Consider the following 25,756-nt stretch of genomic DNA (forward strand, 5'->3'; position numbering starts at 1 on the left):
TTGCTGAGACCACATTTGGAATAGTGTGCACAGTTCTGGTCACTTCACTATAAGGAGGATGTGGAAGCATTGGAGAGAGTGCAGAGTAGATTTACCAGGATGCTGCCTGGTTTGGAGGGTAGGCCTTATGACAAAAGGTTGAGAGAGCTAGGGCTATTCTCTTTAGAGCAAAGGAGGATGACAGGCGACTTAATAGAAGTTTATATGATGGTGAGGCGGTTAAGTGGAGTGGACACTATTTCCACGGGTGGATGTAGCTGTTACTAGTGGGCATAACTTTAAAGTTCATGGTGGGAAATATAGGAGGGACATCTGAGGTAGATTCTTTACTTGGAGAGTAGTTGGGGTGTGGAATGGACTGCCTGATGTGATAGTGGAGTTGGACACGTCAAGAAGTTTCAAGCAGTTATTGTATAGGCACATGGAGCACACCAGAATGATAGGGAGTGGGATAGCTTGATCTTTGTTTCGGACAAAGCTTGGCACAACATCGAGGGCCAAAGGGCCTGTATTGTGCTGTACTGTTCTACGTGTGTAAATCTGAGAAAATGAAAAGACTCCATTATAACTTAAATATATAATTTTTAACCATGAAATTATTTCCTTTTCATGTAATCTTAAACAGAATTAAATACAAGGGTCCTGAAATTAACCAGTGATACAAGTGTCCAATTCCTCTCCTAACTTTTTTGTGTGGATAAATCCCATTTGTTACACATGTTGAATTCCCAAAGAAAAGGGATTTGAAATCAGATATTTGTATTCTCGTAATCCTCAGCATAACCTCAGGGCTAATTTATTAGAACGACAATGGACTGAATTTTCATTGGGCTGAGGAGATGGCTGGGATGGAAAGCTGCCATCAGATGGCAGCGTGCCAGTTTGCCAACATCTTTCTGCTGCTAGGCCATTTTGAAAGAGGCTCTTTTTGTGTACAGGGGAGGGGAGCGACCATGTGGAAGACAGGAGTTGACAGCTACTCACCCACAAGCAGCGGGCAACCATTTAAGCTGATAAAAGTGCCATTTAAGGCACCTTTTCCAGCTGGCAAATGGGGCCTCTGATCGGGTTCAAAGCAATTAAATTCCAGCAGTCCGGCACACGGCCTGAACTCACATCATCATTGTTAATCATCCTTACAATCACCCTGCACAATGACGGACTGCCCACTGTGGCCATGTATTATTTTAACATTTGAGGGCATCTCCATCCTGAGGTGCCCTCTCTTTTTCCAACTACATCAACAGAGCCCACCTCAGGCAGCTATCCCGTTGGTGCTCCAGCCTTGGAAGCCTGCTCACCATCCTAACATAAGAACATAACATAAGAAATAGGAGCAGGAGTAGGCCATCTAGCCCTTCGAGCCTGACCCGCCATTCAATAAGATCATGGCTGATCTGTTGTGGCTCAGTTCCACTTTCCCGCCCTCTCCCCATAACCCTTAATCCCCTCTCTTATCAAAAACCCATCAACCCGCTTCTTAAAAATATTTAGCGAGGCAGCCTCCACCACTTCAACGGGCAGAGAATTCCAGAGATTCACCACCCTTTGAGTGAAGAAGTTCCTCCTCAACTCCGTTCTAAACCGCCTCCCCTTTATCTTGAGGCTGTGCCCCCTAGTCCTACTGTCTTTTTTGAGCGGGAAGAGTCTCTCCACCTCTATCCTATCCATCCCATTCATCATCTTATACGTCTCAATGAGATCTCCCCTCATTCTTCTAAACTCTAACGAGTACAAGCCTAGTTTATTCAGCCTCTCCTCATAGCTCAATCCCCTCAACTCCGGTATCAGCCTAGTAAACCTCCTCTGCACTCCCTCCAGGGCCAAAATATCCTTGCGCAGGTGCGGCGCCCAAAACTGCACACAGTACTCCAGCTGCGGCCTCACCAATGCCCTATACAGCTGCAGCAAGACCTCCCTACTTTTATATTCAATCCCCCTCGCTATGAAGGCCAGCATCCCATTCGCCTTCCTGACCACCTGCTGCACCTGCAAGCTGGGTTTTTGCGACTCATGCACAAGGACTCCGAGGTCCCTCTGCACCGTCGCCTGCTGCAGTTTTTCGCCACGTAAGTAATAGTCCTTCCTACCATTCTTCCTACCAAAGTGGACCACCTCACACTTGCCAACATTAAATTCCATTTGCCATTTCCTGGCCCATTCGCCCAGCCTATCTAGATCCTTCTGCAGACTCTCCACACCCTCCGCACAATTTGCCTTTCCCCCAATCTTGGTGTCATCAGCAAATTTCGACACCCTGCACTCGGTTCCCTCCTCCAGATCATCTATACAAATGGTAAATAGCTGAGGCCCCAGCACCGACCCCTGGGGCACCCCACTAGTCACCAACCGCCAATCCGAATAGCACCCATTGACCCCCACTCTCTGCCTCCTATTTGACAACCAATCCTCTATCCACGCTAACACCCTACCCCCAACTCCATGTCCCCTGACCTTCTGCAATAACCTCTTGTGAGGTACCTTGTCAAACGCCTTCTGAAAATCCAGAAAGACCACATCCACCGGCTCTCCTCTATCCACTGCCCTAGACACATCCTCATAGAACTCCAGTAAATTTGTCAGACACGACTTCCCTTTAATGAAACCGTGTTGCGTCCGCCCTATCGAGCAATTCCCTTCAAGATGCCTCGCAATTTCCTCCTTAATGACGGATTCTAACATTTTACCTACCACAGACGTTAAACTAACCGGCCTATAATTCCCCGCCTTTTGCCTGGCACCCTTCTTAAACAACGGCGTAACATTAGCCGTTTTCCAATCTTCCGGCACTTCCCCGGAATCCAGCGACGTCTGGAAAATAACCACCAAGGCATCCACTATAACCTCCGCCATTTCTTTCAGAACCCTCGGATGCATTCCATCCGGTCCTGGGGACTTGTCCACAATCAGCCCCTCCAGTCTGTCGAGCACCACCTCTCTAGTAACAGTAATGTCATTAAGACCCTCCATTCCTACCACCTTTCCATCGCTAACACCCGGCAAATTATTCACGTCCTCCTCCGTGAAGACAGAAACAAAAAAGTTATTCAAGACCTTAGCCATATCCCCATCCCCTACCACTAGGTCCCCTTTCTCATCCTCTAAAGGACCAACGTTCACCCGAGCCAGCCTCTTCCTTTTTATATATTTATAAAAACTCTTGCTATCCTTTTTTATATTAAGCGCTAGCCCAGCCTCACAGCTTCTCCTACCCTCTTTATCAACTTCTTTGTCAATCTTTGTTGACATTTAAACCTTTCCCAATCCTCTTCTCGCCCACTGCTCTTAGCTACTCTAAATTCCTCCGCTTTTAATTTAACACTTTCCTTCACCTCCTTCGTTATCCACGGCTTATTACCTCTCTTCCTACTGTCCTTTTTAACCATCGGAATAAATTTCTGCTGAGCACCAAGAAAGATCTCCTTAAAGATCCTCCACTGCTCCTCAGCAGACCTACCTTCCAACGCACTCCACCAGTCCACATTCGCCAATTCTTCTCTCATCCTACCATACTCCCCTCTATTCAAACAAAGGACGCGTGTCCGGGAACCCACTTTCTCCTCCTCCATCTGCACCAGAAACTCCACCATACAATGATCACTCTCTCCAAGAGGATCCTTCACCGCAAGGTCCCTAATTCTACCCGCCTCATTACATAGCACCAGATCCAAGATAGCTCGCTCCCTCGTCGGCTCCAACACACACTGTTCAAGGAAATTATCCCGGCAGCATTCCAAGAACTCCTCCTCGAGCCCACCTCGTCCAACATGGGTCGGCCAATCAATATGCAGATTGAAATCTCCCATAACTACTGCCGTCCCATTCCTGCCCGCCCCACCTCCAGATCATTATTCGGGGGCCGACAGCTGTTCCTAATCTCCACCCACAACGATTCCACGTTCTGCTCTTTGGCTCCGATATCATCCCTTGCTACCACCTTGATACTATCCTTAATCAGCAGAGCTACGCCACCCCCTCTTTCTTCCTGCCTATCCTTCCTAAACACTTGATAGCCCTGTACATTCATCTCCCAGTCCCTGTCACCTTGCAGCCACGTCTCTGTAATGGCCACCAGATCATATCCATTTGTGTCGATCTGCGCCACCAGCTCATCCACTTTATTCCGAATGCTTCGTGCATTCAGATAAAGCGCTTTCATCCCAGCCTTCACCTGGACCCTATTTGCCGTAACGCCACCAATTGGGACATCCTTGGCCTCTTCCCTTACCTGTACCCTATCCTTAACTTTAGACCTCGTAGCATCACCTACCCTCGCACCCTCCCCCCCCTAATTAGTTTAAAGCCCTGTCTACAGTCCTCTTTACTCGATTCGCCAACACTCTGGTCCCAGCACGATTCAGACCAACCCCATCCCGCCCGAACAAGTCCCACCTACCCCAATACTGGTGCCAATGCCCCATAAATTCGAACCCATTCCTCCCACACCAACCCCTGAGCCACCCATTCACTTCCTTTATCCTGTCAACCCTACGCCCGTCTGCACTCAGTTCAGGCAGTAGCCCAGAGACGACCACCTTGTCGGTTCTACTTTTTAATTCCATTCCCAGCTTCTCATACTCCCTCCCCAGATCCTCAGTCCGCACTTTGCCTACGTCGCCGGCACCCACATGTACTACAACGACCGGGTTCTCACCCTCCCACTCCAGGTTCCTCTGCAGCCCAGCTGCGACATCCTGTACCCGAGCACCAGGCAGACAACACACCCTTCTGTGCACTTTGTCATTGTGACAAAGGACAGTGTCAATACTCTTCACCCCACTATCTCCAATCACTACTACGTTCCTTTTCTCCTTCTCTTTGCCTATGTCCTGCTGCATCACTGTACCGTGTGCAGTTTGCTCACCAACCTCACCTGCCTCGTCCTCTTCCAGACTGGAAGCAAGAACCTCAAACCTGTTATGCAGATTAAGAGGCTGAGGCCTCCGCTCCTCACCCCCCTTCCTCCTCCCAGCAGCCCCCTCTTGTCCCTGACCCTTAGATTTAGCCAGTCTAGGGGCACCCTCTCTCCCCCTGATGAGCCTCAGTGTCTGTAGCTCAGAGGCCAGCTCATCCACCTTGAGCTGGAGCTCCTCCAGCAACCTGCACTTACTGCAGACATGGTCACTGGGAAGGACCCTGGGGTCCGCCAGTTCCCACATCATACAGAAACCACACATCACATGCCCCTCCATTATTCACTGTAATTTTTTATGGGGAAAAAATTTTTTTCCTTGTTTCTTGCTGTAGTAGTTTTGAAAAAATTTTTTTTCCTTGTTTTTTTTCAAACAAACTCACCTGGCCTTTTTCCTTCAAGCCCTAAATGGGATGAGGCTCCCAGAGGTAGCCACTTAACTGGCCGTCTCCCCCAAGATCTCTTTTATGATCCTGCCATTGTAATGAGTGGCACTGCTGCCTCACAGCATCAGGGACCCGGGTTTGATTCCCGGCAAGGGTCACTGTCTGTGTGGAGTTTGCACGTTCACTCCGTGTCTGCATTCGTTTCCTCCGGGTGCTCCGGTTTCCTCCCACAATCCGAAAGACATGCTGGTTAGGCACACTGGCCATGCTAAGTTCTCCCTCAGCGTACCCAACAGGCGCTGGAATGTGGCGGCCACTGGATTTTCACAGTAACTTCATTGCAGTGTGAATGTAAGCTTGCTTGTGACACAAGTAAATAAACTTAAATATTGTTCTCCAACCTGGTGTGAGGATCAGGACCCTGGAATGAAAACTCAGCCCAAAGTTTAAAACTGGACAGGATTTGGAGAATTCTCCAAAGTTTAGTAAGCTTCCCACACAAACAGACATAACAACAATTCTTGTCCATGCATAGTAAATACGTAGCAACAAATAATACAACAGCAATCTCTTAAAGGATTTACACGTTCTGCATACTGTTATTAACATACTGACCAACTGGGGTTAAATCTTTTCAACTTATTATGAATTATTAAATTGTTTATTAAATTGCTTGTTGGCCAAGTGTGCCCTAGTAGCACCAAAACGGACATTCTGAATTAACTCTCCAAATAGTAAGGCTTCCCGAAAACATAATTTAATAAAACACAAAATTCTAACCTATAGTTAAAAAAGGTCAGAATTATTGAGGAAATGGATCCAAGCTATTGGAAAATGCTAAAAGTGAACATTCTTCAGATCTAAATGGGAGTATTTTTCTCCTTTAACAGAAACAATGCTGTTGTAACCCAAGTGTTGCTCTTATTCAAGATTTCTGTCATGCAAACGTTGAAGTTTGGAGAGGATCCGCTGACGTTTAGTTTCGTTAATACAACCATTCCTGTTAACAAGCACATGCCCTGATACAGATTATATAGTTAGTGTAAGAGTATTGTTAGAACAAACAAACAAAATGGCTTTATAACACAGTCACGGGTTATCCTGATGCATTTACCTCCTCAAAAATTAAAATCTGAGATATAAAATTAAAGCTGTTCAAAGTACAACAGAAGTCGGTCAGCATCCATGAAGGCAAAAAACAAAGGTTCAAACGTTTTAGGTGAAGCAAATGTGAATCTATCCTTTTTCTTCACAGATGCTGACCAATTTACTCTGTAATCCCAGAAAATATTTTTAAATTTATAAATGCATTATAAATTTATTAAATGCATCATTTCTTCACAACATGCTTTAGTAAATCTGCTGTGGTTCACTGCAGAGAAGCAAGCAATTGGGTGAGAGATGGTTATAGTTTTACACACACACAGGTGAAATGTGAGGAAATGCATTTGGTTTCCTCAAAGGTTACCTCCTGTTGAGGTTTTTCTTCTGAGTCTTCAGATTTGTGGTCAACACTCTTATGTTGGTCCTTCCCATCTTCTTGAGCAGGTTGCCTTTCAGTACTTTTAGCAGGCAGAGCACTGACATTAGATTCAGAGGTGGCGCTGTCTGTTCTTTCTCGTTTAGCCATCTTAGTTTGCGGGGATAACTTCTTCACTTCTAATACGCTGTCAACTTCTTCGACTTTTCCTGGCACTGTAACTTCTTTCTCAGCTCCAGTATAATCTGAGGAATTTGTAGGGATGCTAGAATGTTTGTGTTCAACCTCCACACTTGTCTCCTTCGTCACTGGCGGCTGGGTCACAAGCTCTTGCATCTGTTCCATGACTTCTTCAGATTCTTGTTTGGCCACCAAAGCCTTCTTCTGTGGCTCCTGCTTTGTTTCAGTGCTCTGAGCAAGAAAGAAGGGTGAAGATCAAGACAATGAGGATCGAAGATTAACACTGGTTGGAATGTGAATGGTATGGATCAATGGGTAAAGAGTAAGCATTCAATGAGAGGAACTTGGAAGATGGTCAAAAAGTAATCAAAAGATGACCATGGACAAACAGTTGAAGTGACATGTGGGTGTAATGAAGAAACAGATGAATTAAGATCTAAACAGGTTGTTAATTAGTTAAAATCAGCAACCTTGGATTTGCCAGCTTCTTCATCGTGTAGTTTATGTGGAGTTAACGCCTCCTGCAAAATGAAAAGATGTCCATAAAATAACAGCGTATTTGTTCTTGTTTTTTTTGTGATAGACGGAGTGGCATATTTGTGAAAATTTCAATTACACTTTGATTAAACAGGTACATTCAAGGACAACACAGCAACCTCAAAATCCAAATAAATAGGACAGGAAATTCGCAGATGACACACAAAAGAAGGCTCACAACAGTGAAGGTTCGCAACACTGCAAGATGCAAAAACACTTCATTCGTACAGTACGGAGATGAACCTTTAAAGTTATATAAAAGTGAAGTTTAGCAAGAGTTAAACACCTGTGAGATATTTACTGAAGCAACGGGACCTTCTAACGTCTCCCCTTTTACTGGTGATTTCCCTGGAGATTTTGAGGCCTCCTCTGAAGGTTTTACTTCCCTGTCTTCCAAGGCACAATCATGAGCAGCAGGTTTAGTCTAAACAGACAAAAGCATTAGTCAAAAGCTGAATGGGAGAATTCAGAAAGCATCGTCTTCACTGTTAGATGGCACGGCAGCAAACAGTTTGGGAGCTAGCACCACAGCAATAGCAGGAAATCAGCCACAAACAATTGTTTTGACAGGCATTAGTATGCTTAAAAAGGAAAGAGCAGAACAGTGAAGAGAAAGAAAACAAACTAAGCGAGGGGAAATCACAGCCTATTCTTTTTTTTCAGATGGTCAAAATGCAACTTTCGAGCAACATGGGAAAAGCATAATTTTGGGTTTTGTTTTTTTAAATGGAGGTACTTCCAACAGTTGCCTCGACAGACCGTTCTCATTGTTCTCAATTTGGCTAGGTCGACTGACATTTGCAGTTGCAAAACTGCAAATGGTCTAAACAAAAAAAGGCAGCAAATGAACAGATTGAATACAATGCTCTGCATTTAGCAATACATATGGCTAAAACATAAAATGGCAGTTTATAAATAAGCTCATTTCAAGCTATGTAAACTTGTATGATGTAAAATGCCATTTGACAAAACATGCTGGAACAAGGTTTCCTTGCGACAATTCACATCAAGAGTTACCACTGCTTCTGTCAATTCCACTTCACAGCCTGAATCGGGTGATCCAACTTCAGAAATCTGTGCCGCATGATCCAACACTTTAACTGGCTTTTTTGAGTAAGTATTTTCTCCCAATTTCAATTCAAAATAGGATATTTTATCCTTCAGAGTAGCTGACCCCATATCATACACTTCTGCATATCTCTCCTTCAGCTTGGTTGAAGAGTAAATTTCTGTCACCTCGCCTGACGAATTTGGAAGGTCTCTGCCACGCTTAACTGTTGAGCTCTCTTTGCCAGGTTTAAAGGAGTGTCTTAAAGGATCTACTTTGGACACCTCTTCGGGAAGTCCTTTTGTGGCGATTCTCATGTATTCAACCTCCGTGTGTTTAACGGACTTGGGCTCTTCATCTCTCGATTTTGATGAAAGCGTTGGCATTGTTGATGGTTGTACTTTAGACAATTCATCGACATTAGAAAACGCTGCTTTAAGAACTAAATCTTGCTCTGCCAACTCAAGATCAGGTGAATTTGGTTCAGATGATTTGTCTGCAGAAAATTCCATTTGAGATTCCGACATGGAATCTATTTTGTCATTCACCGGAAGTAATTGATCAGATTGATCTTGCTTGGTATCCAATGACAGTTCAGAGGACACAAAGCTATCAAGTTCTGCAAAGTTCTTGGATCCTGAATAGCCCAAGTCTGATGACGTATCTGTGGAATAATGTACAGGTATTTGAGATTCATCTTTCACTGTCCCTAGGAAATAACCTTTAGATTCTTTTCTTTCATTTTCTTGAGTTATAGAATTTACAGAATTACTGGCATCATCCTGGAGATCTGGTTCGAGTATTTTACCATCCTTTGGTGAAAGGGGTATGAACTTTCCTCCATCTTCTGTTGTACATAGCACTGACTTTTTTCCAATCTCTACTGTACATAGCTTTGATTCGTTTTCATCTTCTTTTGCACATGGTTTGGACTCTTTTTCATCTTCTGTTGTATATTGCTTTGGCTCTTTTCCAAACTCTACAATAGATGGCTTTGATTCTTTCCCATTCTCTTTTGCACATGGCTTTTGACCTTCATCTTCTGTTGTGCACGGTATTGGCTCTTTTCCACCCTCTCCTGTATATGGTATTGGCTCTTTTCCACCCTCTCCTGTACATGGTATTGGCTCTTTTCCACCTTCTCCTGTACATGGTATTGGCTCTTTTCCACCTTCTCCTGTACATGGTATTGGCTCTTTTCCAAATTCTACTGTAGATGGCTTTAATTCTTTCCCACTCTCTTTTGTGCATGGCTTTGGACCTTCTTCATCTGTTGTGCATGGTCCTGGCTCTTTTCCACCCTCTCCTGTACATGGTATTTGCTCTTTTCCAACCTCTCCTCTACATGGTATTGGCTCTTTCCCGCTCTTCTCTTCTGTTGTACATGGTTTTGGATCTCTTCTGTCCTCTTCTGGTTTTGACGGTTCACCCTCTCCTGTAGAACCCAGTTCCAATTCTCCTCGATCAATTGACAGGGTGTATTCTTCAGACGCTTTTCCTGAGGATTCTCTTGACTCTTGGTTATCCGATCCCACAGAATGTGGCTGTGAATCTCTAGCATCTTCTTGAGAAGAACAAGGCTTTGACTGTTCTTCAGTCATATAAGTTTCAATAATGTCAAACTGTGAAATAGCTTTGCACTCATCTTGCTCAGTCAGTGTTGTCTTTGATTCCTTTTCAACCACTGGGATGGTATTTTCAGATTGATGCTGAACTTCCACTTCAAAAACAGACTTTTCCTCCTCTTGGCCAGCCACTTTTGTGGCATGCTTTTCCTCTGAGGAACTCAGGTTAAATTCATTTGCTTCACCTGAATGTGATTTGCCTTTGTTAGTCACAAAGTGAACTGGAATAATTTTTTGGTCAATCGGTTGCAAAGTTGTCTGGGTTTTTTCTTCCTCCTCTTGGTCATACGTTTGGGAAGCTGTCTTTCCTTCTTCGCTGTCTACCTGAGTACCTGTACCTCTCCCCTGGTCAGCTATTGGAGAACCTGGTTTGGATTCTTCATAATTGTCTTGTGGGGAAACCGGCTTGGAGTCACTTCTTTGCTCCTCGGACTTGGTTTCGTCACTTCCAGAGGAAGTGAGCTTGGACTCCTCCCTACTGGCCACCTGCAAGTGGAAGGCAGACTCTGCCTCTTCAGGTGCTTGGGAATCTGGTTTTGAAGTATCCAAGTTTTCTTCAGGTTCAGCAAGTTCTTTTCTAGTGCTTACTGAAGTTTGTTCTGATGAGTCTGTCAACAGCACTGAACTGTCTTCAGCAATCTGTTTAATTGCAGAGATTGTATGCTCTTTATCCAAAAGCTTCTCAAATGGAACTTCTTCAGGTTCAGATGGGCGTGTTTGTATCTCAGAAAGTTTTTGGTCATCTGTCTTCAACAACTCCATGCAATTCAACTGAGATGTTATTGTCAGAGTCTTTTCCTCGGAATCAGTCGTGTTGGAGGCATCTTTTTGAACGGCGGACACGGCACCGGTTTCTTCAATCGCTGAAGATTTTCCTTCACGTGGCTCATCTTTCTGTAACGCTTCTTTTATAAGCTCCATCTCAGGAGACGACAGTTCTAATACAATTTGCTTTTTGTCACAAAACAGGGATAAAGCCTCAACTGCTTCTTCTTCTTTGGATTCATTTCTGCCACTTTTCTGTTCAACTATAACTAGTTCTTCTAGCCTAGAAGCTCGTCTTTCTATTATAACCCATTCCTCAGAGCCCTACATTTCAAATATAGAAACTTGTCAACATCAGAGTATTCCATGAATAAGCACATAGCAGCAGACATGCATTTCACTTTTCTAGATGGTTTTATAATAAAGAATTGTCATAACTAGATGAAGCTAAAACTCTCTCAACGTACATGTTAGTGACTGTATGGAATGTTAGAGTTAAAATGTGGACACAAAGTAATATGGTTTTTAGTCTTTAAACACACAATAATACTAAGAGATGGAATAAATTAGCTTTGTAAATGGGCTGACTACTAACAAATATTACAATAGCAAACATTTCTTATACTATATTTAAACCTTTGTGTTTAACTACCTGTTTCATATTTTCTCTTAATAAACATTTATTTTGAAAATATATTGGCAAGCCGGCTAAGAAAATATATAATTTCATTACATTGATGTCAGTTCTGCCATTTAACACTACCGCTCATCATTATTATCATCAGTTTATTTCTGCTTATTTAAACTACAATTCAATTTTATCAAATGTAAAACTGAAAATGTCAACCTCAGGGGAAGATGCAAGACTTTTCTTTGCTGAAGCTTCCAGAGATAAGGCAATGGCACCCACTTGAGAAGCAGGCTCTTCCTTCGCCTCCTCTTCAGCCCTCGCAGACTGTTAGAAAGGTTAATTAGCTGATGTACAAGAACATATTGCATAACAGACAAATAACAAGTGTGTTAGCTTCTTTCTCGTACTTCATACTCTACGAGCAGAGAGGCTTGGTAGGGTTGTCAGGCTTTTAAGATGAAGAATATGATGCCAAATACTATAAACTCAGGTTAAAAAGCACAACAGGCAAACCATTTTATCAGTGCTAGAATTTAAAAGCTGCAGAGTTAATTGGTGCCGTTTCTCCGACCTAGCGATTGCTTTTATCACTTGTGTTTTATTTGACTTATAATGTGATTTTATTAAGAAAACATGTTTTTATTTTCTGCAAGATTGAATGGCTATGCAGCAGTGCATTGAAGTGATTTATGGCAACTATCCTCAGTCTATTAAGTATCTTCATGGGAGAGTTGAGGGTTGAACTTCAAACCTAATAACACTCACTACCGAAAGCTCAAAGCGAGTGATGAGTGCATGTTTAATTAACACTTGCCTGCTCCTCAAATTCCCAGCAGACCCTTCATCCTTTAATGAGAAACACAGCCATCAGGTAAACATGTTCCTAAAAATAGCTCTCTGAACTGTCTAACTCAGCCCTGCACTAAACCTCACAGGTCTCCATGAAACCAGACTAGCTTCCATCTGCACAACAGTTCTGCACAGCATGGCAGGAAATTCACCGTGGAAGGATTCTTACAACCAGCATCTTTGCCACTTCCAAATTACACCATTTTCCGAGCAGCCATCTGCCATCTACAACAGTAAGCCACGGCTCAAGAAACTCTCACGGAAATTTCTATCACAATCAAAAATTGTATATTTTAAAACAGAAATACACAGCCAGCAGAAATGGAACGGTAAATAAAATATAATTAAATATAGAAAATAATTAATGCGGGAACTTGACATACAGAGCTCACATAAAACTTGTCATTCGTTGGTTATGAGGCAGATGTTCCTTTTGAAATATTTTCCATATTTAATAAATTCCAATGTAGCTACAGTTATTAGATTACATCCAATGTTTGCACAACTAATACTTTCACCCTTGTTTCAAGCGAGCAAAACCTGTGATTAGATGCCTCTATCTGGTCAACATTGTAGAAGTGTTATTTTGGAATTGCTGAAGTACCCTGTTGGTTTTAATTTTAAGAATGATTGTGTGTAAAATCTAGAATAGCTTGGTTTCTTGTAAGATTAAAGGTGAATGAAATGCATGGAATTTAGACCTGAGGGCGGCAAAGTGGCACAGTGATTAGCCCTGCTCACAGTGCCAGAGACCCAGGTTCCATTCCAGCCTTGGGAGACTGCCTGTGGGGAGTGTTGCACATTCTCCCCATGTCTGTGTGGGTTTCCTCTGGGTGCTCCAATTTCGTCCCACAGACGTGCAGGTTAGGCCGACTGAATTACCCCTTAGCATCCAAAGACATGTAGGTTAGAAGGATTATCGAGATAAATGTGTGGAATTACAGGGATAAGGAAGGGGGTAAGATGATCTGTCAGACTCAATGCGCCTCATGTCCTCCTGCTGTATTGTAGGGATTCTATGATATTTAAATAAAACCTGAAAAAAAACTAATTGTGTGTAGTTTACTCTATAGGATTTGTTAACATCAGTGACAAACTCCAAATTATTAAATTGTAAGATGCTCAAACGTACTGATCTAATCTAACTACTGCTCCTGAAAGCCAGAACTGCAATTTCAGTATCATTATATTAAGTGCTAATGTTTGATTTTGGCTTTTAGCAAGCTGTGGGCATCTGAATAATAAAAGTAACAATGCCATTATAGGAAGAAATGCAAGGCATAAATGAAACCTCATTGTCCAACTCAACTGAATGACTCCAATGAAGGAAAGGATATCTTGAAAGAAAAGGCACATTATAAACAAATATAGAAACACATGCTGCTTGTGCTTTTTCCTTTTGTGTTTACCCATCAACACTGCTGAATATGTACCAGTTACAAACACAAGGAACATCTATTAGCAAGTTGCAGTTTGTACAAAATACCCCAGTGGTGCAACCCAAGAACAATGAACAAGAATAATGAATGATGAGGTCCCAACCTGATAACCTTACCCAGGACGGTCATTTGAGGAACGTTACAAGTGCCACAGTTCTGTTAAACATCATTCACTGACACACATTTTACTTGTATTGCAAATCACGAGTTAAAATAGTTCTGTGGGTCTATATGATTCACTAGAATCAAACAAGGAATCAATGACTGCCACTTTGCCTCTACTGATATCAGACCTTTAATCACCATGAGTAGACATTATTTAGTACGCTGTATCAGACACCATCCAAATCTTTGAATATATGTGCCATAATCATATTAAGTTCTGCAAAGACAGATTGTGACAGGAGTTATGTGTTCCTTCCTCAAATTCGCTTCCTCTCCAAATGCCACAGAAAAAATCAGACCATTAGTGAAGACCCCTACATCTCTTGTATACAGTAGCCCAGCGAGATCCATCTACAGTTTTATTTATGACTAAAGAGGTTGGGCACCTTAAGCTTTTCTTCAAGAGAAAGCACAAAACAGAAAAAAAACCTGAATATTTTGTTTTGTTAGAGAATAATAATACAGAAACCCCAAATGCAAGATTCAAATCTCATTAGAATCAGCAAATTAGAAATAGTAAGGAAAGTTAGTGTGCACAGTACAAGTCCATTGAAAGACTGGGGGACGCAGTAAGATAGTAACCTACCTTTTCCTTTGCCTGCCATTTTCTAACTACAAAGGAGCAATTTTCCTGCGGCTTTGTCACTTGGGCGTCTGTTCTGATCTTTTGGTGACTCATCGGTAAAGTGCATACCCACGGCAAAGAAATTTTGAGGCACCGCCTTCATGGGCCACCCCGGCCAACACCAAGTGCTGGAAGGGACTGTTGAGTGGGTGGGTGAGGGTGGGACGAGGAGATCACTTCTTCAGTCTCCACAAAAATAGTGACCCCACCTTTGCCTCTCTGGCTGTCACCAGCAGTCAAATTGATTGGAGTGTATGTGATGCATGTTCTGACCAGTTCCTACAAAAAACACATTGCAGGAACTTGCCGAGGTTCCTTTGGCAACACCTTCCAAATCCACGGCCACTACCATCTTGAAGGACAAGTGCAGAAGATACCTGGGAACACCACTATCTGCAGATTCCTCCCCACCCCCTCCCAAAGTCACCATCTCAACTTGGAAATTTGTCGCTATTCCTTTACAGTCGCTGGATTAAAACCCTGGAATTCCTCCCCAACAACACTGTGGGTGTACCTACACATCAGACTGCAACAGATCGGGGGGGCAGCTCATCATCCCCTTCTGAAGGGTAACTAGGGATGGGCAATGAATGCTGGCCTAGTCAGCAATGCCCACATCCTGCAAAATTAGTTTTAAAAAAAATGCTATTTGGAGGTGTGGAACCTTGATTTGCTTGTTGAAATGGACCCTAAGCCAAAACAGGCAAGTACTTTAGACAACTATCTGTGGGCTCCTTTCAAAATGGAGTTAGCTGTTTCATGAGTGTTAGTACAGCAGGAAGGCCGCTGACTCCACCCTAAGGCTCTTACCATCCCATTTTTTAAAATGCATTTCATGTCGAGACAACACAAGTTAGTGCTGGCCCTTTGGATGGATGAGTGGTGCTGGATTGCTTGTAACCTATGCCAAAAGTTGGCACAAAATAGTACGGGCAAAAGAGAAAAGCAGCATTCACTGGAGCAATAGGAATTAAACACTTCAGTGCTGCCAAGGGAAACTGAAAATGTATTGCATAGGGTAAATAGGCATAGGTATCGGAAAGGTGCACAAAGGAAATATTTCAGACTGGTTTCCAACATTGGCCTACTCGAGTTATCTACATTGCACAGATACCAAGCAACAATTTCCCCTACTTTGGCTGATTTTATACGACTGAGGGTGCTGGATACACACGACTAAAAAACAAAAACTGCTGGAAGTTCAGCAGGTTTGGCAGCATCAGTGGAGACGCAAACAGAGTTAACATTTCAGGTCAACGATTGTCCGTCTGAACTCGAAAAACCTGTTACATCTCTAACTTTTTAAAGCGGGTATGGAAGCACAACAAGGAGGGGAGGGAAAGGGAAAGTCTCTGGATGTGTGGAAGGCTGGAAAGGTTAAAGAACAAAAGAGGTGAAGGCACCAGGCAAAAGAATATGGTAATAGCACATGGCAAGAAATAAAAGATGGGTCTTGAGGAGGTAGAAATGGGAATGGTGGAATGCTGACCAACAGTTGGAATGTTGGTCACCGTTTATTATTGCAAGGGGAATGGAGTATGAGTAGGGAAGTTTTTCTCTAATTGTACACAGCGTTCCAAATCCGGTCTGACCAAAGTAGAGGGAATTGTTCCTTGTTATCTGTGCAATGCGGATAGCTCAAGCAAGCCATCCTTCCCCACGTACTTTGTTTAAAATCTATTAGAAGTCTTAACTTTTCCGGTTCTGATGAAAGGTCATCAGCCTGAAATATTAACTTTGCTTCACTCCCTGCAAATGCTGCCTGACCTGCTGAGTATTTCCAGAACTTTCTACTTCCACTTAAAAATAAATCTTGCGCTTAACTGTAACATACCACAAAGGTGTGCTGTGGTGAAAAAATATTATTGGCACTGCTGAAGCAAAATGCCGAAATGTTGTTAAAGTACCATGTCTGAGCGATATGAAAGAATAAGCATGAAGATTTACCCCGGGGACCCTTCACAAGAGATGTGGAAAATTGTACACACTTTATTCAGTCCACAGTATTCCTGGTTAAGTGCACAGAATATCACAGTGCACCAAAAGGGAAATAAATCCAGAAAATTCTTTAAAAATGGCACTCGTCTTCTCCTGAGCATGTTCAGTAGTCCAACTGCTGCTCACTCTGTATGTCTATTACAAAAAGTCCTCACATTTTACGTTGTACCTAACACAAGGTCAGAACACTAACACGCTGTGACGGCACGCTGGCACATGGTCAGCACTGCTGCCTCACAGCTCCAGGGATCCAGGTTCAATTTCGGACTTGGGTCACTATCTGTGTGGAGTTTGCACATTCTCCCCGTGTCAGCGTGGGTTTCCTCCGGGAGCTCCGGTTTCCTCCCACAGTCCAAAGATACGCGGGTTAGGTTGATTGGCCATGCTAAATTGCCCCTTCGTGTCAGGGGGATTAACTAGGGTAAATACTTGGTGTTACAGTGATAGGGCCTGCGTTAGATTGTTGTTGGTGCAGGCATGATGGGCAAATGGCCTCCTTCTGCACTGTAGGGATTCTATGATAACCTTACTAAGTGTAAGACGCAGACAATTAGCTGTGGTATAATCCAATTTAAAATGACAGAGATCCTAGTCATACCAGAGCTCCAACTAGAAAAATAACTACAACAAACAAAGTAACAAACAAACGGATAACCAGAAGCCAAAACCAAGTGGACACATCTAGCACGCCTATGACTTCAACAATGTGTTTGTAAACAAAACCCACCTCTTTGAGCTTCTCGGATTCCTCTTTCTCTTTAGGTTTCGACGAAGATGGGGAAGTGGTTAATTTTTTTTCTCGGTCACCGTGACTTAGTTTAATATTAGTAGATTCCTGTAAAGTCCGTTTTAGTTCATTGATATTGGCTTGATGCTTCAATAGTACATCTTCTGATTTGTCCAGGAACTTTAACGCAATTGAAAAAAAAAAAGAAAGATAATGTTACGTCAGAAGTGACAAACACACAGCTCCTCAGGGATGTTTCAGCCAGTGAAAAGAAGGTGATCTATTGCTTAATGCATTTGCCTGAAACGTCTCTACACTTTTAGTGAAGGTATTAACCATTAAAATAATTGGATTTATTTTTCTTACATTAGTAGAGATAAAAATTCCAAACAGAAAAACACTGCCTTTTTTTTTAAAAACATTAGAGCCTCAGTGGCTAGACTGATGATTAGTTTTCTCTTCCTGTTTCATTCAATTACAAAACATAATTTGGTTTAACTATATGTGATATGATTCAATTACAAAATATATTTCTCAATTTATTTGCCCCAATATGCCAAAGGAGGCTTTGGAGACATTCATATTAATTTTGTGGATGGACTGAAGAATCTAAAATAGCCTGTCAAAAACTACCTGTTTTCCTTTCTATTTGACAGGCTCTCTGATATTAATGCACACTCTTGTTATCAAGCTTGCAGTGATTTTCACAGTAACTTCATTATAGTGTTATCCGTTTGCAACACAATAAACTTAAGTACAAATCTAAGTAATAAGCTTCATTTTTATTCATTCGTGGGACATGGGCGTTGGCTGGCCAGCATTTATTGCCCATGCCTAGTTGCCCTTGGAGAGCATTTGAGAGTCAACCACATTGCTGTGGCTCTGGAGTCACATGTAGGCCAGCCCAGGTATGGACAGTAGATTTCCTTCCCTAAAGGATATTAGTGAACCAGATGGGTCTTTCCGTCAATCGACAATGGTCATCAGTAGATTCTTAATTCCAGATTTTTTTTTATTGATTCAAATTCCACCATCTGTCGTGGTAGGATTCGAACCCGGCTCCCCAGAACATCAGCTGGATTCATAGTCTAATGATAATACCACACGCCCGTCGCCTCCCCTTAAATATTTAAACACAGAACTCATCTGTTTCCAGCTTTGTCTCTGATGGGGCAAGTAACAATTCCTACGTCAAATAATATCCATTCAGTATTAATATTAGCCACCCTGGCACCACTCAAGACAATGAGATCCAACCTCCCCACTTCCTGTAAGACGCACTGTCATCATGTCAAATTAACATTTGCACTTTCCGCACCTTGTACCTCCCGCCGCCTCAACAAGAAAGCACTATCACACAGTCTGCAGTGAACGCCTGCAGCAAGTGGGAGTGACGCTGCATCTATCTGAAAATGATATGCTTCCAATGTTTTTAGTACAGCCCACAGGATGGAAAATTAACAAAACACAAATCAATGGCAAGAGACTGTTGCATACAGCAAGCAATTATAAAGCATGGAGTGCTAGGCTGCAATGTAATGTGTTTGGCAGTCAAACAATTCCATCAGAAGATGGTCAATGGTTAAAAGTCAGTTATTCTTTTCCACAGACAAAGCCTCTATAACACTTGCACAGTACCACAAGCACTCATGAAATGTTATGTTAGCATATAGGTAGTGTACTGACAACAATGAAGAAACTATGATTCAGAAAATTATCACCCACTTTCCCGTGTGGTAACCAGAAACATGCGTCAATCTTTTCATCTCAGAAACACCATCAATTTGAGTTATAATTCAATATTTCAATGGGAGCAGTAAATATTGTGGATCGTGTAGGTGATAAATCTTGAAGGATATATGAGTTGGATCTATCTGATGTTATAGCTATATTTAGCTTGACGAATGACTCTCCATTCAAAAATAAATAGAAACCAGTTGTCTTCTAACTCGAGCAATATTTTAAAACAGGTATGAAAATGTTTCACATAAACTACAGTAAAAACCAATCCACAGTGGTCCGTACACTACCTCTTGCCTAAGTTTCGGCTCATCTTCATGTTCCATCTGACAGCAAAATTTTAAAAGAAATCAAGTCAATTAAATCCAAAACAAGAACAGTCATAATTCGTTGATCCTCAATGAGAACATGGAACCCCAAAGTGACCATTTAAAAAAAATGCTTGAAACAGAAAATAGATTAACTCAATAAAAAACAGAAAGGATGCACTATGGGTATAGAGTTGTCACAAAGCAATTGCTTCGTGCCGACACTAAACTTGTGTGGGGCAAATGCAGATTCAATGTCTGAGTTGACTCTGGACTAAGTAAGGCTCTCTCCTCCAGACAGAGTCTCACTCTGGTTCACTCCATCAACTCTAGCTTTCTATTGATGTCGCATTTTGTTTTTGGTCTTCGGAGGCGTAAGTTCCTTCACCAAAATCCCTTTATTTACAATTTAATTGTAAAAATAATTTACAATTATTTACAACACAGAGTGCTATCAGTCAGCAGTCTACCTTTGGGAGTGCCAGAGGAACTGACACACCCGGTAAAACACAAGGAAAACACCCCCTGATTGACCCCTCAATTGACTCCTTAATCAGGGAGTTCTATAATCCAATAGGCCAACCTCAGTGGCCTGATTGAAGCCATTACAGTTTTACATCACAAAAATCAGCTTGTATCAGCAACTGTACAGCAGCTGTACTGTTACTGCACCCTAAATCTGCTGCTAAGCATCGGATAGCAAGGATGAGACAAGATCGTTGAGAATGACCACAGCCAATTTCCATAAAGTAGTTGGGTTATATTGGAAAAAGAGCAACAATTTATAAAGTGCAACTGTTCTCCTATCTTTAAGTTTCTGACTTCTTCCAAACATGGCAGGGCAAAGGATCTTTACACCTTGGTGACTAACTTAACTTTCCTTGTATTCATTTGCTTCCATAAAGTTTGCATATGTTTTCTAAAGCAAAGGAAGCAAGATCCATCCAAGTATAAGCCACTGTTACACTGTGGTCAATCTGGTCACACTCTGTTACGACCAGCACTCTGTTACAGCCATGTGGACGTAAGCCAACAGACGTAACAAAAGCCCATATCGTGACTAAAAGTTTTCCCAAAAAGTTTTTTTAGTATGACTCCTTCATTGCTCTTTAGAGGAGCTGCAGTCAATCAATTTTCACTTCTTGTTTTCTAAGATATTTATTTAATGCCTTTTTGAAGCAACTAGTTCATGGGGTACAATGGAAAACGTTAAATTTATTTACGAGGTAGCAATGTAATCATCAATTGTCTAAATATATGAAACATAACCTGAAATATAAGCCTCATCTCGGATTTCTTTGAATAGGCAAAGAATTTCTATCATTAAATAAAATGCAAGCTAGGTGAGAATTTTGGGGAAGGATTAAAATCTTCATCCCCTTGAAAGTATTACAGTAAATATTGGTAATCACCCATGTCCCGAGTGTCAAATGAAATCAACTCTGTTCAGAATTAGATGCCAGAGGTTTAATTTGAGTTTCAGTTCTGAAAACAGCCATTAAGTTTGTGGGCGACACAGTGGTTAGCACTGCTGCCTCTCAGTGCCAGGGACTCCAGGTTCAATTCTTGGATGACTGTGTGGAGTTTGCACATTACCCCCAAGGCCGTATGGGTTTCCTCTGGGTGATCCAGTTGCCTCCCACAATCCAAAGATGTGCAGGTTAGATTGATTGGCCATGCTAAATTGCCCATTAGTGTCAGGGAGATTAGCAGGGCAAATATGTGTGTCAGAACGTAACCAGTAAACACATGGTATTGGACACAATATGACTAATGGGAACAAGCTGTAAGGGTCAGCTGACCCAGTAAATTATGGGACCAATTACAGTGATGCAATAGTCAGCTGACGAGCTGACCATTATGTCAATAAATAAAGAAATTATGTAGAATTGTGGGAAGCTTGGAGTGGCCCAGGGCGAGGCCCCAATTTTGGAGTAATGATGTTTCTTTATTAAACCCTTTGCTTTATAAGTTGGAGTCAGTTTTGTTGTATTTTCATTATTTCCTCAAAATGCAGCTAATGTGGGGTTACCGGGATAAGGCTTGGATGGCACTGTTGCTGGTGCAGGTTTGATGGGCCAAATGGCTTCCTTCTGCATTGTAGGGATTCTAAATTATATTAAATATTTCACTTTTGGGGTTCTCCAGGCCCCTACCTGCAAATCTATAAAATGAAAGCTGTTGCTCTGCTAAGCTAATTCATACATGAAAAAGTGATCACTGTCACATTTCACTTTAGTATAAGACGTAAAATAATTAAGTCCTAAATTTACATTTGGGATGTGTTATCCCAAACACATTTCCTGACAATAGAAAGCAAATCTATTCCAAAGCTCTTGAACAGCCAACCTATAAAGAATCCTCAACAACAGATCATGCTGCAGTGTACTGCTTTCCTCCCCACCCTCCTTAACAGTATGTATTTGCTCACATTCTTGTGTCTGCCTCAGTTATCCTACTCATTGCAAATAAGTGATTCAATCAGAGGGAGCCTTTTCCTGAACTACTTGCACGTGGCTTTAAGGAATAAGCACACAAAGGAAAAATAAGAGTGTGCATACTTCTCCCAGTCGAAGAGTTGAGAGGCTGGAGGAGATTACAGAGATAAGGAACGGCAAGGCCATGAGGGACTTGGAAACAAAAGATGGGGAGAGGAGGGTGTGGAAATCTCCTGTCCCAGTTGCCATGGGAATCGTAACGGGCAGGGGAGTGGACCACAAAAAAGTCCATTGATCTCTGGCGGGATTCTCCGGTTTGGGGCTGAGCACGGCCAGAGAATCCCACCAGTTGCTCGACTGGGAGTCGATGCAGGTCAGCAAGCAGAGGGTTAATAGATGGGCAAGACTCGCTGCAAGAGACACAACCAGCAGAGTCTTGAACGAACAACTTTATGGAGGGTACAATGTGGAAGACCTTCCGGGTTTTGCTTGAGCGAAGACTAATGCTGACGAAGGCACGAGCGAGTGTTTCAGCAGCAGGTGAACCTACATCGGGATGAATTCGGACAATATTACGGAGATGGAAATAGCAGTCTTAGTGATGGTGCAAATGTTTGATTAGACACTCATCTCCAGGTCTAATATGACACCAAGGTTGCAAACAGTCTTATTTAGTCTCAGACTGTTGTGAAGGAGAGGAATGAAGTCTGTAGCTAGGAAATGGTTTCAAATCAATTTTTCTAATGTCTCTACTGATCCAGTACTGAATATTGAACAGTTTGGCAACAGTGGAGGAATTGAGAGGGATGGTATTAAGGTAGAGCTGGATGTTATTAACTGACATATGAAAGTTAATGCTGTGCTTTTGGATAAGAGACTGCATGTAAATGAGAAATAGGGAGCCAAGGACAGAACCTTTGGAGACATCAATGGTAACAGTGCAGGAGCAGGAAGAGGAGACATTGCAAGTGATTTTCTGATTACAATTTGAAAGATAAGAATGGAACCAGGTCAGACAAGTCGCCCATTCAACTGGTCGACAGCTGCTTCAATTTATTGTCACATGTACTGGGATACAGTGAAAAGTATTATTTCTTGTGCAAAACATACCGTTCATGAAGTATACAGGGGCAAAGGAAAAGGATAGGGTGCAGAATAAAGCGTTGCAGTTACAGGTAAGGTGAAGAGAAAGATCAACTTAACATGAGGTAGGTCCATTCAAAAGTCTGACAGCAGCAGGGAAGAAACTGTTCTCGAGTCAGCTGGTGCGAGAGCTCAGACTTTTCTATCTTTTCTCGATGGAAGAAGGTGAAAGACCACATGTCTGGTGTGCGTGGGGTCCTTGTTTATGCGGGCTACTTTGGGAAAGTGGTGTCAAAAGCTGAAACCTCACGTGGAGGGAAAGTTTGCATTTGTGACAGTGATATTGTCCAGGCTTATTAATGAATTGATCTGTTTTGACAGCTCTCATTTGTCAGGGAAATGGAGCCACAAAGTTTTAGGGTGAGCATTGAAATAGCCATGTGCCACAGAAACCTCTGTCTCGTGTCCAAAGTCTCACTGGCTTTTCTGGAATAAAAACAAAGTTCAAGAAAACTCTGGCAGCATCTGTAATGAGGGAAACGCCAGAGTTCATATTCTGAACTGAATGCCTCTTCTTCAGTACAGATCTTATACTGCCAACTTGCTGAGTTTTCCTCACACTTTCTGTTTCTATTTCAGATTTGTTGCACCATGGTTTTTGCTTTTATATCGCTGGATTCTCAGGATTGGGTGATGTCCGGGAATCAAAACTGGGGCATCTGCTGTATTCCTAGAACTTTGTGGATCCATATATATCCTGCTGTGGCCTGGTCTTAGGCTTTGTTTTATAATATTCCTGTAAATGACTTTGGACATTTCTGTGCACAACACAAGGCATTTGGTTGTTGTTAAACTTGTCAATCCTAAGCATCTGAAGAGAGGTTTCAACTGCAAAAATGGGCAGACTGTGTCAACTTTCAAATTGTTAAAAACTGAATCCTGAACCCAACCTGCCCACTTTTAGTTTCAAGGCAAGTACAGCAACCTGTTTCTTATTCTCAGAAGAGTCAAATCTAGGTAATAAGTCCAAAGATGTGCAGGTTAGGTGGACTGGCCATGCCAGATTGACCCTAGCGTCAGGGAGATTAGCAGGGTAAATACGTGGGGTTACAGGGATGGGGCCTGGGTGAGATTGTGGTCAGTGCATACTCAATGGGCCGAGTGGCCTCCTCCTGTATTGTAGGATTCTATGATACTAATAAAGTGCATTTCCATTTACCAGCAACTTGCCTGGCTGGACAACCTCCTGCAATCAGATACACCATTAACCCTTTGGATCTTCCCCCCAACTTTCCCCAAACGAACCTCCCCCTCTCCAGACCTCCAGCCAATGTATCCGATTCCTCCTCCACCCCCCGTCCCCCCAAGGGCTGTGATACCAGCCAGTATACCAGTAGGATTGCACACTTATTTTTATATTACATCAAGAATACTGTATATTGATACAAGTGTATGTACATGCATAGCAACACTATCACCAGCAGTTGTTGCACAGTTTCTAGAACAGTAGATATCTATGCGAGTTACTGCATAGTGACGGTAGACCCAATTGAAACATTCCTGCACCCAATCCTGAATAAGTACTCTTCTCCACACTTCTCAACTTTTCACGTTTCTTTTCTATATCTCTAATTCAGAGCTTCCCTTAATTCCCTGCAATCTCTCATCACTTCTGCTAGATTTCCCTTCTGCTCCCTGACGCTGCTTGTTAGCGATTCGTCATTCTGGTCATCAGCAACATTCCCCCGTGAGCCTTGCAACTGTGCAGCAACTCAGAAGTTCCCACACAGATTGGGCCATTTAAGATTTTGCTGTGTGCAGCCACACAAATAATGGTGTGGGCCTGCGCACTTTGCTAAACTGGTGAGGACTAGGGAAATAACACGAGGGGCTACATTGGTTGTCAGTGTCAACATCAAACAGTTCCAAATCAAACCGAGCGTTGTGAAAGATTGCTTTGCTAATCTCGGAGACGGCATCTTAATCCTGGCCTTGGAAAAACATTCGCTCTCCACAAATATGAATCCGACCATTTCCTCTCTCAGGTGACTACTTAGATCCTTCAGTCACGAGGCTGCGTTCAGAGTTGAATCATGAGCAATTCTGAACTGCAGGCATCAGAAACTAGGTTACTCCGCATTGATACAATTGCGGATCCTCAGAGCCAGCACTGTTGGTGGTGCTGAGCTGTCAGGATCAGTTGGATTTGAATCCAGTTCCCAGTAGTGAACTTGGATAGTCTGTTAATCCAAGTCTTTAATTATGCCGTCCAACGTGACTCAAACAAAACAGGAGACAGTATTTATTTACAGAAACAAGCTACCCTGCCAGGCTAGACATTAATCTCTTTTGTATTTCAAAATAATCCCACTAATCTCCTCGAGTACTGTGCACTGTTGACTAACAGCAAAACGGCTCTCTGCTTCAGCAATTAAAACATAAACATCGGGTACCTTCATTTCTTTAATTTTGGTCGGTGTGGTTACTTCATCTGTTTTTTCTGACTTTTGGGACGATTTCTTGCTGTCTGACTGCGTCGTGTCTGGAGTTTCTGTCCTCGACGTCTCGCTTGGATCTTTCGTTGATTCCTTCAAAAGTGCATCATGATTTTCCCCAACTGAAGCTGGACGGAAAAACTCTGCAAGTCAGAACATCTGACATAAAATGCGGTCATTATCCTCTAACACATCTCATATCAACCACAGGCAAACCTGAGTGCAATCTGATACAAGGGCAAGTGCTTTAGTACAATCCTTAAAACAAGTTGTATTGAGTGAATTGGGGTGGGGATGCGCCGACTTCTGAGAGGGACTAAGTTCT

General features: G+C 42.5%; 1 protein-coding gene across 2 annotated transcripts in view; it reads right to left on the bottom strand.

The window, feature by feature from the left end:
• Window positions 1–25,756, bottom strand: part of LOC145353870 (uncharacterized) — a 282,180-nt gene that overhangs the window by 17,604 nt on the left and 238,820 nt on the right. For both annotated transcript variants that reach the window (XM_080204779.1, XM_080204778.1), the window contains 7 exons: window positions 25,390–25,574; window positions 17,368–17,547; window positions 11,781–11,888; window positions 8,513–11,257; window positions 7,782–7,919; window positions 7,429–7,479; window positions 6,767–7,189 (listed from right to left, as the gene is read on the bottom strand). In XM_080204779.1, the coding sequence (XP_080060905.1) occupies window positions 6,767–7,189; window positions 7,429–7,479; window positions 7,782–7,919; window positions 8,513–11,257; window positions 11,781–11,888; window positions 17,368–17,547; window positions 25,390–25,574 (3,830 nt within the window). The remainder of the gene's footprint in view (window positions 1–6,766; window positions 7,190–7,428; window positions 7,480–7,781; window positions 7,920–8,512; window positions 11,258–11,780; window positions 11,889–17,367; window positions 17,548–25,389; window positions 25,575–25,756) is intronic.

The sequence above is a fragment of the Carcharhinus amblyrhynchos genome, chromosome 16 (genome assembly GCF_965287045.1).
Source record: "Carcharhinus amblyrhynchos chromosome 16, sCarAmb.v2.hapA, whole genome shotgun sequence".
NCBI lineage: Eukaryota > Metazoa > Chordata > Chondrichthyes > Carcharhiniformes > Carcharhinidae > Carcharhinus > Carcharhinus amblyrhynchos.